The sequence below is a fragment of the Larimichthys crocea genome, chromosome XIII (assembly GCF_000972845.2).
Source record: "Larimichthys crocea isolate SSNF chromosome XIII, L_crocea_2.0, whole genome shotgun sequence".
NCBI lineage: Eukaryota > Metazoa > Chordata > Actinopteri > Sciaenidae > Larimichthys > Larimichthys crocea.
In genome coordinates this window covers 45,052,948-45,069,025 of record NC_040023.1, presented here as the reverse complement: position 1 = coordinate 45,069,025, position 16,078 = coordinate 45,052,948, and the positions used below count along the sequence as shown (strand labels likewise).

Below are 16,078 nucleotides of genomic sequence, written 5' to 3'. Positions count from 1 at the left end.
ATTTATATCATACTTGATGCAGCATAGTAATTTATATCATACTTGATGCAGTATAGTAATCACACTTGATGCAGTATAGTAATTCATATCATACTTGATGCAGTATAGTAATTCATATCATACTTGATGCAGTATAGTAATTCATATCATACTTGATGCAGTATAGTAATTCATATCATACTTGATGCAGTATAGTAATCATACTTGATGCAGTGTAGTAGATGCTGCATTGTCTCGTGGCGTTCATTTTGCAGTTCACAGCTCGTGCAGAGAGCCTGAAGGCAGTGTCACGCGGCTTCCTGCCGCCCTCTGCTGGTTCGCGCGAGCTGAGCTCTGATTGGTGGAAGGACGGCCCCCTCGCTTGTCCTGAGCGCGCGAATGCCCCTACGTCTCTCGCGGTCGGCTTTAGCTGTTAGCTTAGCGTCGCCCGCTCTGTGTTAAACAGAGCACACACACACACACAAGAGGAGGAAGACCGCGGACCGAGGCTCTTTGTCTCCCAAATCTCCGTTAAACTTAAGTCGCTGTGGTCTGTACCTGCAATGGCGGACAAGGAAGGTAGAGTGAAGCTTTTTTTTCTGCTGTTGTTTGCGACAATAGCGCGGTATTTGACACGTCTCACGCTAGCTTCCGAGCTAGCTGCGGTTGTTGGCCTTTCGCAGTTAAAACAAAAGCCGGGGAAATTTCACTGCGTGCGCTGTGATTGTCTCGGCTGTAGTTTGCACTTGTTGTCTTTTCGCATTGTTTCCCACTAGTTAGCTACATACCCTAGTTGCAAATGGGGCCGTAAGCGCGAGTGTGTTCTCAATTGTAATAGCCACACATGCTAACACGAGCATAACCGTGATAGCTAGGTGAGCTAACGGCATATGTTTCACACTGCCACACACTGAACACTTCTCCGGCCGATGACTGCAGAAACAAAACCCTAAACTGCTTTACAATAAGTCCCATACGTATAACTGTGTCTATAGCAGCGATACGGTGACAATTTACTTTAAAGACCGACGCCGTCTGTCAGTGAAAGCTACAGAGCCATCGTGCAAGTGTTTGAAGTAAAAGCTGAAGTTGGTGTGGATCAGTTGTCCTGTCATCACTTTCTGTCCTCTCTCTCTCTCACAGCGGGTGCGTTTGATGATGCGGTCGAGGAGAGGGTGATCAATGAGGAGTACAAGATCTGGAAGAAAAACACCCCCTTCCTGTATGATCTGGTTATGACCCATGCTTTAGAGTGGCCCAGTCTGACCGCTCAGTGGCTTCCTGATGTCTCCAGGTACTAACTTTTTTTCTTTCAAAACTCATGTATGTACCAGCATGCGTTCCCTCTGAAAGTGTAAATGGCATTTTGTCTCTCTTCACAGGCCTGAAGGGAAGGACTATAGCGTGCACCGGCTGGTGTTGGGCACTCACACGTCCGATGAGCAGAATCACCTGGTCATCGCTAGCGTCCAGCTGCCCAATGATGACGCCCAGTTTGACGCCTCGCATTATGACAGCGAAAAAGGAGGTTGGAGACTTCTGCACTCACTTACTAAATATGTGCAACTGTTCAGTCAGCAGACATGTTAAGTAAGGTATATTTATAGTCTGCCCGTGTGTGTTAAAGAGACAGATAAGATATTTAAGATATAAATGGTTGAAACCTGAAGCCGATACTATAACAATTGTCTTCATATTGTTTCTGAATACTATAAATATATTTGCACATCTCCCTGCAGAGTTTGGAGGCTTCGGCTCAGTAAGTGGCAAGATCGAGATAGAAATCAAGATCAGCCACGAAGGAGAGGTGAACCGTGCCCGCTATATGCCCCAGAATCCCTGCATCATCGCCACCAAGACCCCCACCTCAGATGTGCTGGTGTTTGACTACACCAAGCACCCTTCCAAGCCAGGTACATAGATTACACACAGTACACGATGCTGTAAAAAGTGGACTAATTAATACTGAAAAGTATTCTGTTGAACACACACTCATTACTGCATATCGGCTCTGAAAGAAATTAACAATGTACGTTCATCTTGTTGTCCACAGATGCTTCTGGAGAGTGTCGCCCTGATTTGCGTCTCAGAGGCCATCAGAAAGAAGGCTACGGTCTCTCCTGGAATCCAAATCTGTCTGGTTCTCTTCTTAGTGCGTCGGATGACCATGTAAGAAAATCAGGTTTCACAGATTTATTTAATTTCAGTTTTATTTATAGTGCCAAATAATAACAAATGACACACACTCCTGACTAAACTTTTTATCTCTCATCCTTTCTGAACTGTAGACAGTCTGTCTGTGGGACATAAGTGCTGTACCTAAGGAGGGGAAGATAGTGGATGCGAAAACTATCTTCACAGGTCACACTGCTGTGGTTGAAGACGTCTCCTGGCACTTGCTTCATGAATCACTCTTTGGATCTGTAGCAGATGACCAGAAACTCATGATGTAAGAAGATTGATAATAAGTCACATCTGACAGGCAGATGAAACCATTCACCTGAAAAGTTATGTGATCTTGCACAGTCTATGGAATAATAATGTAACCTTTTTTGTTTTTTTCACCTCAGTTGGGACACTCGTTCAAACAACACCTCTAAACCCAGCCATGCAGTCGATGCCCACACAGCCGAGGTCAACTGTTTGTCGTTTAACCCTTACAGCGAGTTCATCCTCGCCTCTGGCTCCGCAGACAAGGTGATGAGATATTCAGTCACATCTTTATTGTTGCTTTTTAATTTAATTTGTGTATTTTCGAACTCTTTGACTAAATGAATGCTGAAACATTGTTGCTGTTTTGTAACTGCAGTATTATTTCAGCGTTTAAGGAAATCTGGCAGATACATCTAAAATCTTTGTCCTCCTCACAGACTGTGGCTCTTTGGGACTTAAGGAATTTGAAACTGAAGCTGCATTCCTTTGAGTCACACAAGGATGAGATCTTCCAGGTAAGTTATTTATCTCACTTGACGTTTTCTTGAAGTAAGCACAGCAGTACATCTTTGAAAGTGGATCATGTTGATGCAACTTTCTGATGCATAAGGTCAGAAGCACCAGCACTTGCCAAGCAAAAATACTGAGATCTGTTTTAGTATTGTCTGTCTGTGTTTGACCCAGTGACCTAATTTGAGTTTTCTGATTGGCTGTTCCAGGTTCAGTGGTCTCCTCATAATGAGACCATACTGGCATCCAGTGGAACAGACCGTCGCCTCAACGTCTGGGACCTCAGGTAAACAACACAAGATGTTTTCCCCGTTGTCCACCAAATGTGGCCGTGTCACATTCCAGCTTCATTGCAGCTGCCAGAGATTATCCCCTCATTGCCCTGCCAGTTTAGTCAGTGTGCTACCATCCACTGGCCGCTGAACAGAGCCTCTAACCTGTGGCTTTTGAGAGGCCGAATCTGTTTTTACCAGAGCAACGCTATGGTTTCCTTCTGCTAATGAACCATGTTCAGGGAAAACTGATACACTTTAAAAATCAGATTGTACTGTAATACAATCACCTACTGAAACTATGGCTGCTAAAGAACTGGCTACTTGAACACACTCCACTTCAGCATCCAGCGGGCATGTGAATTTAACACTTCTATCTGTTTTGCAGTAAAATTGGGGAGGAGCAGTCACCAGAAGATGCAGAGGATGGCCCGCCTGAGCTGCTGGTGAGTCTCATCGAAGCTTGCTGAACTGAAGAAGTTGTGATTCGGGCAGATTTAGATCTAATCCAGTGCTGTGGCAAAAATCTGGGTTGGTTGTAGTAGTGTAGGCTGCAGAGTATAGAAGTTTGTTTGAGAGAGAGAGATGCATCCCACACTGCTACACAACCCTGCAGCGATTTGCCACAGTGCCCGATTTGGTCTGAATACAGCTTCTCTTTTATTGGTAACTTCATCTCGTATTGTAATCATGAAAATGGTGGCGTTTCTTCTGTCTAGTTTATCCATGGAGGCCACACAGCCAAGATCTCTGACTTCTCCTGGAACCCCAATGAGCCCTGGGTCATCTGCTCAGTGTCTGAAGACAACATTATGCAAGTCTGGCAAATGGTAAGACAGATGAGATTTCATTTTACTAATGCATGCTTTAGACAAACAGAGAATGTGAGTCCATGATCATCTTAGAGGGAATAATTTCCTCTCAACAGTATAGAAGATGATAGATTTTGCAGCAACAGTTAAGGTTACAGATGGCAGGTGACTCCGCCTTCAGGATCCGTCATCTCTTACCAAAACTTGAACATGTGGATCATAGCAGGAAACTTGCAGGGAAAGGTCACGTGATGGAAAGTTCCTGACATTTCAGCTAACTACTAACTAACTAACTACTAACTACTACAAAGAGAGAATCTCAGTCAAGATCGATTTGGCTATTGAAAACCTTGTTAATCTTTTTTTGGCTGTGCTAGAATCAAGAAATACCACGTCTTGTAAATATGTCTAACCTGACAGCATGTGATTGACACACTGATTCTCCTTTTTAGGCTGAGAACATCTACAACGATGAAGATCCAGAGGGTTCGACAGATCCTGAAGCCACGGCATAACACAGCTGCCTGCTGTCCGTCTTAACCTACAACCTCATCACAAACTGCCAAACTGCCACATCAGTAGTTCCACGCAGCTACTTCCCATCCATCTCTATTTTAGTGGTGGGAGTTGCCGAAAATCACTGTAAATAAAAGAAAATAATCCTGTCTAGCCCAGGTCCCGTTTTGGAATACTCAAAGTGAAGAACTGTCCTTTAACTGGGTCATTCATTGCCTGAGGAATCTCACGGTGCATATAAAAGATGTATTTTTGTACCTAAATTGGCTCCCCAATCTACACTGAAATATTTTAGCCAAAGCTTTTTCAGTAATAAATAAAATGCGTTTCTAGAACCTAAAGTGTTGATCATTCTGGCAACCCACAAGTCGTATTATACAATAAATTAGTTGTTAAAGTGGAAACTGCTCCCTCTGCACAGGTGGTAAATGTTGCGGGGAGAAGAAAAAAACATTTGAACTAAATTGCAGTCTGGCTTTTTGACATGATGCATAGTGACAGTTACTGTGACTCTGATAGAGGTTGTTTGCAGGCTAGCGTATAATCTAAAAAATGTTTCATATTTTCATTGCTTCAGTGTGGTTATCACCTTCTGGACACACTGATTTTTCACACCAGCTACTTCTGAAAATACAGTTTTGTGTATTTGTGTTTAAAATGTCCATTTGTTGTCCAACCTCCCCTCTTACATTACTCATTTAAATGTTTTCGTGCTATAGATTAGTGGTTGAACTTTTTCTATGTTCAATATTTGTACAGTGAGTGCATTCTTAATAAAACATGTTTCATTAGTTTTGGGTCCACTTGATGTATTGTCAACATTTTTCAGTATGAATGTGTTACTTGCATGGTTTGTTAATGGGGTCAGCATCTTACTAAAGCATCAAGTATTTTTAAACAACCCTAAATCCTTTTAGTCAAAGAGTTGGTTATGCCTCATGACACTTTGCTCAGACCGTTTTGTGTCTGGTGTGACGTCCTGGTGCTTTCCTGTCTGCCAAACTTACACTCACCCTATTCCTCTGTCTCCCACTGTTTAGTTCTTCAGCCATATTGCCCTTATAAGTACACAAACCGTCTATGCAGAGACATTAACTCATCAGTTGCACTCAGGTTACAACAGACACAAAGCCTTTATTCATAACAAAACCTATCTACAAACTGCAGTCTAGTTTTTTCCAGACTATAACAAAAAAATCTTTTTTTATATACTTGCATGCATGTAAAGTGCATTAATTGAACTTTAGAGTTATGTTGCTGATTAAAAAATAATCACACTTTTTTTCTTTTTCTTTTTTTTTCCAAATCAATGTATAACATACAATCATGTTTCTTCATCGTCACACTTGTGGTCCTCAATTGCAGTCCTGCAAGAAAAGAATGTTTTAATTACGACACTTACCTAAAGGTATTATCACACAGAAAACAGTAGTTCAACACATCTTACCTGAACAAGAGCAGTTCTTTCGTTAGGCCGTCTCTCAACTCCTGTATCTCTTTAGTATTTCTCTTCTGAATATTCAGCTCAGTCTTCAGCTCTCTGCTGCGCTCCTCCAGACAGTATACTGTTTCCTGGAAGAATGGCATAGCTTTTTTGCTTTGTGTATCAGGGAGACACCACAACTCCTATATCTTCTGCTTCTATTTTAATTTTTTGGGGCTTTTTCCATCTTTATGCAATTTCTTTCCTCCCCCCAACTACCTGCCACATTTCTTACCTTGTACTGCCCCACATCTTCTCTCCTTTGCATGCAAATTAGTCTGAGTTTCTCCTCCAAACAAGCCCTCTGGAGCTTCAGCTTTTGTATCTCCTCCTGTAGGGGTGTCAGCTGGGCCTTCAGTTCCTGGGCATGCTCTTTGGCCTTCACCAGGGCCCCAGATGTTACCTCTCTTCTCTTCAGCAAAGCTAGCAAAATGGGCTCATACCTAGCCAAGACAACCATAGACTATGAGACAACTGAGTAATTATATTGACCAAATGAAAAGTTAAATAAAAACACAATTTTTAGTCAGGCAAAACCAGTATTAGACAGCAAGAGTACCTGTCCTCCAGCGCTTTCAGCCCACCCTGCAGATACTGCTGGATGTCCCCACAGGAGCTTCTCTTGAACCGGGTCAGCTCATCCTGGGTGTTGGAGGTCTGACTGGAGCTCTGTGTTTGAAGCTCTGCTTGTAGGTTCAGGAGCTGCTCTTGATGGACCGTCCTGATCTGGGAGCCGTCTTCTGTCAACTGGAGCATCAGTGACTGCAGCTTTTCCTGGAAGATGGGAAGTAAAAGATTTTATGTGCAGGTCTCATAAGAAATGTGATGAATGAATAATTATTTTTATAGGTGAGTTTCTTACCTCTTCTCTCCTTAACAGCTCCACCTCACGCTGCTGTGTGTTCAGGCTGACCTGATTGTGAGCACAGTCCCGAGCCATGGTGAACAGCCTCCTCTTCAGCTTTCTAAGTTCCTCCTGCAGCCCCAGTCTTTCCAAGTTCACCTTCCACATCCTCTTCTCCTCCTCTGCCCTCTCCTCCCTGAGACTCTGAATCTCCCTCTTCCTTTCCTCTCTTCTCCCCTCTTCCTCCTTCTTCAGTTTATTCATTAGCTCTGTTACTTTGCTATCAATTGGCTCTTCTGTCTCCTCTTCTTTGCTCCCTTCTGCCTCCTCTTTGTCTTCAATCCCTCTCAACTCCAGAACCTCTGCCAGCAGTTCCTTCCTCCTCTTTTCTAACCGCTGAACCTCATCTATGCACTCCTCCATCTGAGACCATAGTACGCCTAGGTCATTCATGCCAGATTCAAGATCAAGGGTGTCCATCTTGGACTGCTGTCCCTCTTCAGCTGGCATTTCAGTGTCATCTACTTCAATCCCAGTTATGTCTCCCTTCATGAATTTGTCTTCATTAGTAGAGATATATTCTGTCTTAGTTGCCTCACATTGCATTAGGTCATTTTCTGTATCGTTTATTGGCATTGATGGCTCTAAAAACCTGACAGGATTAAGGCCCTCCTCTTCTTTTTTCTGCTTTTCCAATCTTTCCATTGAGGACCCAAGCACAGGAGCCTGCTGGCTTTCATTTGTTGCTGAACTTTCAGTCACCATATTTCTTGCTTCCTTGGAAACTGCATCTCTCTCTGCATGTTGACCATCCCAATAGTCTAATTGCGTCGGCTTGGTTTCCAACTTCTTTGGCCTCACTTGCTGAATGGGCACCAGTGTTGTACCCCTACAGAGTTGAGGATTCTTGCTGATGTGCACATATTCTTGGCTTCCATCTGAAGCCCAGTCTTGGGGCTCAAAGTCCATGCCAGCCTCTTCCATACAGTTCTCCAGCATGGCCAACATCCCCAACAACTGGCCCTCATACGCCACCATGGTCTCACTGAGTTTATTACCCGCTGAAGTGAGAGGCATTTCTCTTTGGTGAGAAGCATCTGTGGTCACTCCACACCTGTTGATAGTGCCCAAGCCTTGCGGCTGACCTTGTGCTTGTTGGTCTTCTGTTCTGACCCCATCCATGTTTGTGTCAATATAACTTGTGGAAAGATATGGTTGGGGAGATATTCTTTCTGTATAGATCTCCATTGTGTCTTCCTCTTTAATGTGGTGCTGAGTTGTTTCGATCATTCTTGTTTCATGGTAACTTGCTGAGAAATTACTGCCAAAAGGCATACCAGTGAGCTCCTCACAGCTATTCAGTAATTCATCCATCTCCTGTAAGTATGGCTTCATCAAAGCCGATTGATTCAGCTGTGTTCCTGCGAAGGTGAGTCCAGATTGCGCCGTGTTGCACTCACTGTGTTCCATGGGGGTTCTGTCTGGATCTGCATCCTCTTCTTTAATGAAGAGAGGGTCAAATCCAGTCAATGAAATGTTGTCGTCCAGGTCCTCCATTTCTTTAGCTTAATTCTTGAAGCCACTATCAATGTAGAAGTCTCCTTTACAACCGTTTCATCCCTTGACAAAAGCAGATTCATATGTTAGTCTAGATTATGCATAGTACGCATGATAGCTGTGGCTTTTTGGTAGCCACAAATACTAGACCAAGCCTGAATTGGTGACATGTCATCAAAAGTGTTGGGTTCATATTTTGGCCAGACGTATTTGTAAGCTATGCTGATGTCATTATCACATGCCGGCATGTAGAGCTGGGCAAGGGGACAGTTTAGCAGAGGGTATGCTACCAGCAGCTGTCCCACTAGTCTAGATCGCCCAGGAACCAACTGACTACTTGGCTATGATTGGACACACACCTCAAATAAGCCTACTCATGCATTCACATGAACATTGCAACAGAACTAATATAAACACATACATGCTTTCATCTGGAGCTCCAAGTGGCATTACACAGATTACATTAGAGAACAGATTATCATAACATGTCATTGTGTCAATGGATAGGCATTTGCACGCTCCCCTGGTGAATAATGTAGCTGTAATTTCACCCTTTGAGGTGTTTGCCAAGACTGGCCAGATACTCCCGGAGAGCAAATTGATCAAAATGACCCAATACTGTCAGCGGCAGAGATTAGTAATGTAGAAAGGGCATGGAAGACAAGTTTGACATTCATTTGATAGACTGTTCTTCGCCAAAACCTTCATGACCAAATTCAAGACACAGCTCTAGTGTTTGTGTTAAACTATGTCTGATTAAAAATATCTAGAGCACCAAACTCCCTGCTCTGTGTACCCATGTGCCCAAGAACAGTGTTGTGCTATGCATGGCACCCAGAGCCCTGGGGAAGACATGACAGCAGCTGTCATGCTACAAGACAGGCGTGGGCACAAGTCACATTCCTTTAGACCCCCACAACCCAAAGACAGCATTGGCCTATGTTAACTGAGCATTCTGAATCTTTACTTTTCTTTTTATATTAAAAAAACAAACAACAACAACAACAAAAAAAACTTTCTTTCAAAGTCCATGTGATATATGTTAGTTGATAGAGTAAGTTTTGAAAGTTTTGAAATACTCAGGAGCAGCCAGAATGGTCAGTGTTGGGTTTTCTTTGGGTGTTTCTATTCAAATTTGATCAACATCAATTAGTTGTATGTAAGCATGAAACTTGAGTTGTACTCACTTCTTTGTGTTTGCTCGTTTCTTCTGCCCTCACACGTTATCCTCAGGATGAAGCCGTTAGAAATGAGTTGTGGTTCAAACGACAAAGCAAAGTGAGCGGCAAAGAGTGAGCGCGAGCAGTGTGTGCAGATGAACTGAAAGAGGAGGGGGAGGTAAAGACAGCTGACCCGGCCTCTTTCTCTGCCAGTGTGCTGCTATGTGTGACCATGACTACCTCAAATCTGTTTGGGTTTATTAATAAACACTGGTCTGGAAGAAAAAGGAGCCACTGCAGGCTGCTTAAACCCGAGAGAGATAAAGGATTTGACGAATTGGTGTGTGTGTGTTTATGGTGTGTGTGTGTTTACCATGAAAGAGAACATGTCTCCAGGATTACACTCATGCTGCCTCATTATCAGAAAGCCTTTAAATAGCTCCTTGCACTTTTCTGGATGCTTCCCATGGGAGGATTGGTTTTCACCTAAACTTCTGACCCCAACAATGGACCACAGGTGGTCTTCTGTAGTCTGAAGAAGGGGGCAGTAAGGATGGTACAGGGTTGTAAAAGACATGGAAAAATGTGGTTCATGTCAAAGAAAGAGAAAAAGTGTGACCGTTAACTTGAGCTGCAAAGACTAGCTGTTTTTCTTAATTTTACATTTTAGAGGCTTTGTTTTATGCAATGACAGAGTCTATCATTCATTTGAAATTATAGATATATATATGTGTCTGTGAATGTTTTTTTGCTTATTACACATTACATAGCACACTACTTCTTAATATATGGGAAAGCGCCACTAGGTGGCCTCACAGTTCAATTTTAGCTCCTTACCTTAATACTGTACATAAAAAGAGTGTCTAACTTTGAACAACCAGTTTATTGAAATAGTTTAAACCTCTCAACTCTGTTTCTGTAGGCTCATATAGTAGTTTGTTTAATGGTTATGATTAAAGTGTAAATACGAGATTAAAGCACATATATTATTGAACTAGTATTATGAAATTGCTAACAAGAGTGGATGACAGACTTTCTTTTCACCCTCTAATTTCTGTTTGTCTGTTGTTTGTCTGCCTGGTTTGTTAGTGAAGGCAAATTCCTGCTTCACCCCAAGAGAATAATTGATGCCTGTTTAGCCGAATGAACTGTCCAAGATTAATATACTGCAAATCCCTTCTTCCGAGTATTTACATGACCCCTTTTACTACACCCTATAAAAAAGTGACGCTCATTCCTTTGAATTTCTGATTCAGTGTTTCCATGACAAGATTATGTCCCTTGAGCAGAAGGAAAGATGTAAGTCACCCTTGTTGACCACTGTGAGTGACTGTGTTTTTGGCAAGTCTAGGCTTTATGAGGTAGACGGTAATGTTTAAAGTGTCCAGGGATTATCTGTTATGCTGATGCACACCCAAACAGCCACTGGGATTTAGAGAGAGACGTTGACTCTCCCCTATTTGCCTGCCATAAAAATCATCATCTTTTCAGCTCCTCTTTGTCTTTTTTCTATTAATTTCCTTCGTAGAGGATGGAGAGATCATCAATATGTGTGTGTGGGTGTGGAGGAGGACAAGGGGGAAACCAAATATTTAAGAGGGCGTTGTGGTTGAAGACTGAAAATCCCACTGAGATAGGCCATATGCTGGACATTCACTTGGACTGGTCTGTTACTGTCTGCTCCAATTTGCAGTTCTGTCCAAACTCACCAGAACATCCTGTCAGTGTGTCCTCCTCTTCCTCCTGTTTCTCTTCTCTTTCCAACTTTGTCTCACAAGCAGCCGTAAGACATCACGGTCCATGTCATGTGTTTCCTTTGGTATAAGATATGAAATATAAATCGGAAACATGAAAATATGGTCCACTGTTTGCACTAAAAACATTTTCCAAGAACAGTTTGGGGAACAGAACCAGTTTTCATCTGAAAGCATCCTTATGGGAGGTTCTGTCCTGGTTCTACTCATGGTTTTGTTCAAATTTGGTAGTCTCATCATGTTTGGCCCTCAGGGATTTAAGATATTTCCTTATGTGATTCGAAATAGAAAAGACTTCTAACTCGAACTAAAAAGTTTAGAAAATAGCACATATCTAACTCCAAACCGCTGTAATTACACTAGTCGCTCCACAAGTGTTTATTTAAAAGCTAATTACATTTAGAAGACAATCCAGTGGTCGTTGTTTTAGTTGAATGGTTGAAAGAAAATGCTTCTCAAATATGACAAACCAACCTGCATGTACAGCAAATATAGTGACAGTCACTGTTTTTGTTTGCATCAATATCCATTGTTTCTTATAGATACATTTACAATTTGCAGATGGAGAGCATGGACACCATTTTCAATCACATACGTACTTGATATTGTTATTTTCATACTGCTGCTTTCCACTGCAAACAATCTTCTGCTGAGAGACAATGTGCCAGGATCAAGGGCACCGTGACAACTATTTATTGTGGTAGTAGGGAACATGCTTTCAATTTCCCAGGCACATTTTTGCTGTTTTTCTTAGGAAAGAAAATACACGTTTCCAAACTCTAATTTCTATTTTCTCACTTTGTTCCCTGCCATCCGTCATGTTGTACATCATAGAGTATTGTCTCACTGTGGTTAAGTGTGTTTTAATGACAGTGACCTTATCTGGTGTTTATTTTAAAGAGAGTGCCTCCACTACAATTGTCAGCCACCATCTTCTTACTGTCATCAGCCACCCTGTGTTTGTACCAGTTGGCTGGTCTTAAGGGATCACTTAATATAATGAAGTAGGGGGCCTCATGTACCTTCTTCGGTGTGTTTTTCCACTGTTCCGGATTAAGCTGGATGTGTCCTCTATTTAAAGATGACGGACATGCTTACCCTTAAAAAGACACACAGCAGCTACGGCTTGTGGTTTGCTTTTTTATCTCTCCCCAAACTCTTTCCAGGCTACTTAAAATCAAAATATTATCTTTGTAGGACAGTTTTACTCTTTCCAACTGTATTTTTAATGTTTTGAAAAAAGCTCCCATTTCAAAATGTTGGGACAGAGCCCAGTTCCGTATTGCATCAAACTTTAGGGACAATCGTTCATTGTTCAGTGTATAACCTACTGTTGGACTGTCACAACCAGTTCCCATGAAGGCACACTACAGATGAAAAAAGCTGATATGGAGAGATGCAACAAACTGACAGAGATGAGATCACAAGTCAGACAGTGTGTATCACAGTGTGGGTTCAGTCATGACAGCATCTGCAATAAAACCACCAGCAGACTCAATCCTAGGCTTAAATCTTTAACCAAAGTCTAGGAATTTTAGATTCAAATAGACTCAGTTTATACATGTGTATCGGTGTTTGTTGTTTTTCTTTCCGTAAAAGATGTGAGGCTGCATGTACAAGCTTGTATGTATGCCTTCCTTTGCAGTAGGTGTATAGTATTCTTCTGAACAAGTCTATCCCCCCACAAAAAAGTCTCCTGCCAACTGGGTTACACAGTTCCTCCTGGTGGGAGGAATCAGTGACTACTGAGTCCATGTCGCAACAGTCAGATGTATTGTTCGCACTCATGGTTTTGCAACTTTTAGTCATGTGGGAGAGTCACTTGAAATCACAAGACAATATCAGTCAGTCAATCAATCGATCGGTCGATTGGTCTTGATGACCACTAGATGGACCACTTTGGTCTAGACTGAATCTCAACAGTTATTGGATTAAATGTTGTACAAATGTTAATGGTTTATGAAACCTTCTGACTTTGGTGATCCTCTGCCCTTTTCTTTATTTCTTTATTTATCAAGCACCACCAAGACATTGACATTTTTTGTTTTATATGAAATAACTTGATAATTTGATGTATTTCCATGAAATTTGGCACAGATATCCATCATGCCCAGAGGACAAATTTTAATGACTTTGATGATATTTCAACATCAACCAGATTTGCACAGAATTTTGAAGACATAAATAGTACATATGCATATATTTTGTCCAATACATTACCAAATTCCTACTGAACTAAAGACATTCCCACCATCCTTAGCTGTACTTTGCGTTTAACTCGAATTACTCTACCAAATGTTACCATGTTAACGCATTAGATGTCTTAGCATTTAGCTCAAAGCACTGCTGTGCTTGGCTGTAGACTCAATGTTTCAACATTAGTATACATGGATCTCCAGACAAACAGATAGAAGGTACACCAACATTTTATCCACCAGACTAGTCTGAATAAATTCTAGCATTCCTCTAGTCTTGCTCATCTTTCTCCAGTGGAGGCTCAGCCAGCTCTTACTGGTGCCACATTAACCATATATCATCAAGGCTCAAAGAGGACACACAAAGCTTGCTCGAAACCAAAACATATAAAGCTTAGATTTAGCTAAGCTTAGTGTTGTTACTGTTACGTTGGCTGGTGTGTGTATACCATCTTTGTGGATGTGTCCATGTGCATGAGCTGCAATTTGTTGTTTTAAGACAATTAATGGTGTGGTATAAATGTTTAAGGTACTGCAGTAAATATTAAGATGAGTACTTACAATAAAATAAGTTTTATGACTTTTCAAAAGTTAACAAATACTTTTTTCCACACCTCCAAAAGCCTTAGACCTAGACAGCACAAATATGCTCTTAATCCCCGTTGTTTTCAGAAACGGTTTCACCAGTGAGAATCACCACTCTGTCTTCAGCTCTCCTAATTAGATGTTGTGCGGGTGACAATCCTGTTATTTTAATAAAGATCCGACAGAGGTCATCTGAGGTTTCTTTGCTGTGACGTCAGTACCTCAGTTGAACGACCCCCTGGAGAGAGTGAAAACAGGCAGATAGTTCATCTGCAAACAGAGAGAGGGAGATACAAAGAAAGAAGAAAGAAAGAGAGATGGTTGGTTCTAATGGATGGATGGATGGAAACTTGTGGCCTGTTTTTGTCCAGTCCCAAACAACCCAGCAACCACACCCTCTCAGGAATTCCTGCTGTAAAACTATTTGATGTCATGTTTTTAAAGGAGCAGTTCATTCTTACGATAACATGTTCGATGTTTTCTTACTTGAAAAGCCTCCGTGTTGCATAAAAGGATATACATGGAACTTAATACAACTATATTTTGGTTAGTTAAGATAGCAAAACATGTTAACAAAGTGGAAGGGACAGAACAGCTAAAGATAAAAATAAAATAAATGCAAAGACAAAGCGAAAAGTAAGTTTGTTCTTCTAGGCCTAAATATTTCTGTGCAGTTTAATTTCAGTAAATTGTGTGTATAAGTCTGTGTTTGTATCTTCATGTGTGTATGAATTGCCATCCAGATGGCTCTGTACACAGTCAGTGTGTTTTGGCTCTGAACACTCCTGGATTCTAAGAAATACTTTACAGTCCACTGTGCAGGCAGTTTCACTGAACATTGGACACACAGGGCTTTGTGTGTTTTCACTGACTATTTTTTTATTATTTCTTCCTGTAATAAAAACACAACTTCCAATGTAGTTGGTCACGGACCATTTATAAGGTTTATTTAATTTATGTTTGCGTATGTATGTCCAGAAAGGGTTGTGTCAGCTTAAAGCAAGAGCCATCAACAGGCCAGCTTCAACTTGTCCAGGCAGAAGCAAACACTGATTGGCTAATAAAATCTGATGAACGACTTAAGGGTCAGAAAGCCGATCTATGACAGGGTTACGTGCACATGGAGCTCCCACCTTCCTCCTCTTCTTGAGATTGTATCAGACAAATAGAAACACTGATGTAGGGTCAACATTACATCATGGCTTTTAAGCACAGCACTACAGCTGATGAAAATGTGCATTTAGAGACAGCTTCGAGGCAGCAGTTGTTCAAGAAGAAGACACTGGTGACAGCGGTTATCATAGTTTACAATATGGCAATGTATACTCCATTATCTGTTGATTATAGCTATGCTGTATTGTTTATTTCCAGGAAAACAGTATAGCATGTAGTAACCTACAGGCTCACAAACTGCAGCGTTTCAAGAATATTGGTTTGTTTTAAGGTAGAACTAACAGCGAGTGAGAATATGACCCTCTTTCATCCTTACTCTGTCTGTCTTTGTCGTCTGGCTCTTGGACAGAATTGTTCCCCAGAGGCACCATAAAACAGACAACAGCCAACTCTTACAACTTCATTTTCAGCAGGTTCAACCCACATTTTCTCTTTCCTGTCTGCCTTATCTCCTCTCACTTAACTCACTAGAGACATGACTTAACAATATTTCCTTAACTTTTCTTTCAGACTCTCAAGAAATGCACACCTCCCTCCCGCTCTTATAACCTTATAAGCTAGTCTTTTTGTGCCTCCATTGAAGGCAGGTCAGAGGAATGTGGTAGGGACAGTGAGTGGCTGTCCCTACCACCAAGGGCACCAACATGCCCGGACAGGGAAAGCTAGAGTGCATTGGGGTCAAAAAATAGTTTTTAAGCTCTTCTTTTTTCCTTTTTCTTTTCACTCTTGAACTACATTGCTTTATACTTTTGTTCATCCCTTTTCCCAACCAGAACTCTGCCAACAGAGACTGTAACCTCTATTC

At 41.6% G+C, this 16,078-nt stretch overlaps 2 protein-coding genes across 2 annotated transcripts; one reads left to right on the top strand and one right to left on the bottom strand.

The window, feature by feature from the left end:
* Positions 1–295: 295 nt before the first annotated feature.
* Positions 296–5,313, top strand: rbbp4 (retinoblastoma binding protein 4). Its single transcript, XM_010732699.3, has 12 exons — positions 296–558; positions 1,123–1,273; positions 1,362–1,507; positions 1,719–1,892; positions 2,033–2,148; positions 2,268–2,428; positions 2,550–2,676; positions 2,850–2,927; positions 3,132–3,208; positions 3,583–3,640; positions 3,914–4,024; positions 4,459–5,313. The coding sequence occupies exons 1-12, from the start codon at positions 543–545 to the stop codon at positions 4,519–4,521; spliced, it is 1,278 nt and encodes a 425-aa protein (XP_010731001.1). The 5' UTR covers positions 296–542; the 3' UTR covers positions 4,522–5,313.
* On the bottom strand, positions 4,625–9,721 carry sync (syncoilin, intermediate filament protein). Its single transcript, XM_010732714.3, has 6 exons — positions 9,594–9,721; positions 6,868–8,469; positions 6,565–6,779; positions 6,241–6,448; positions 5,970–6,094; positions 4,625–5,889 (listed from the first exon to the last, which is right to left on the bottom strand). Exons 2-6 carry the CDS (start codon positions 8,404–8,406, stop codon positions 5,847–5,849), a joined length of 2,130 nt encoding a protein of 709 aa, XP_010731016.2. The 5' UTR covers positions 8,407–8,469; positions 9,594–9,721; the 3' UTR covers positions 4,625–5,846.
* Between the last annotated feature and the right edge of the window lie 6,357 nt (positions 9,722–16,078).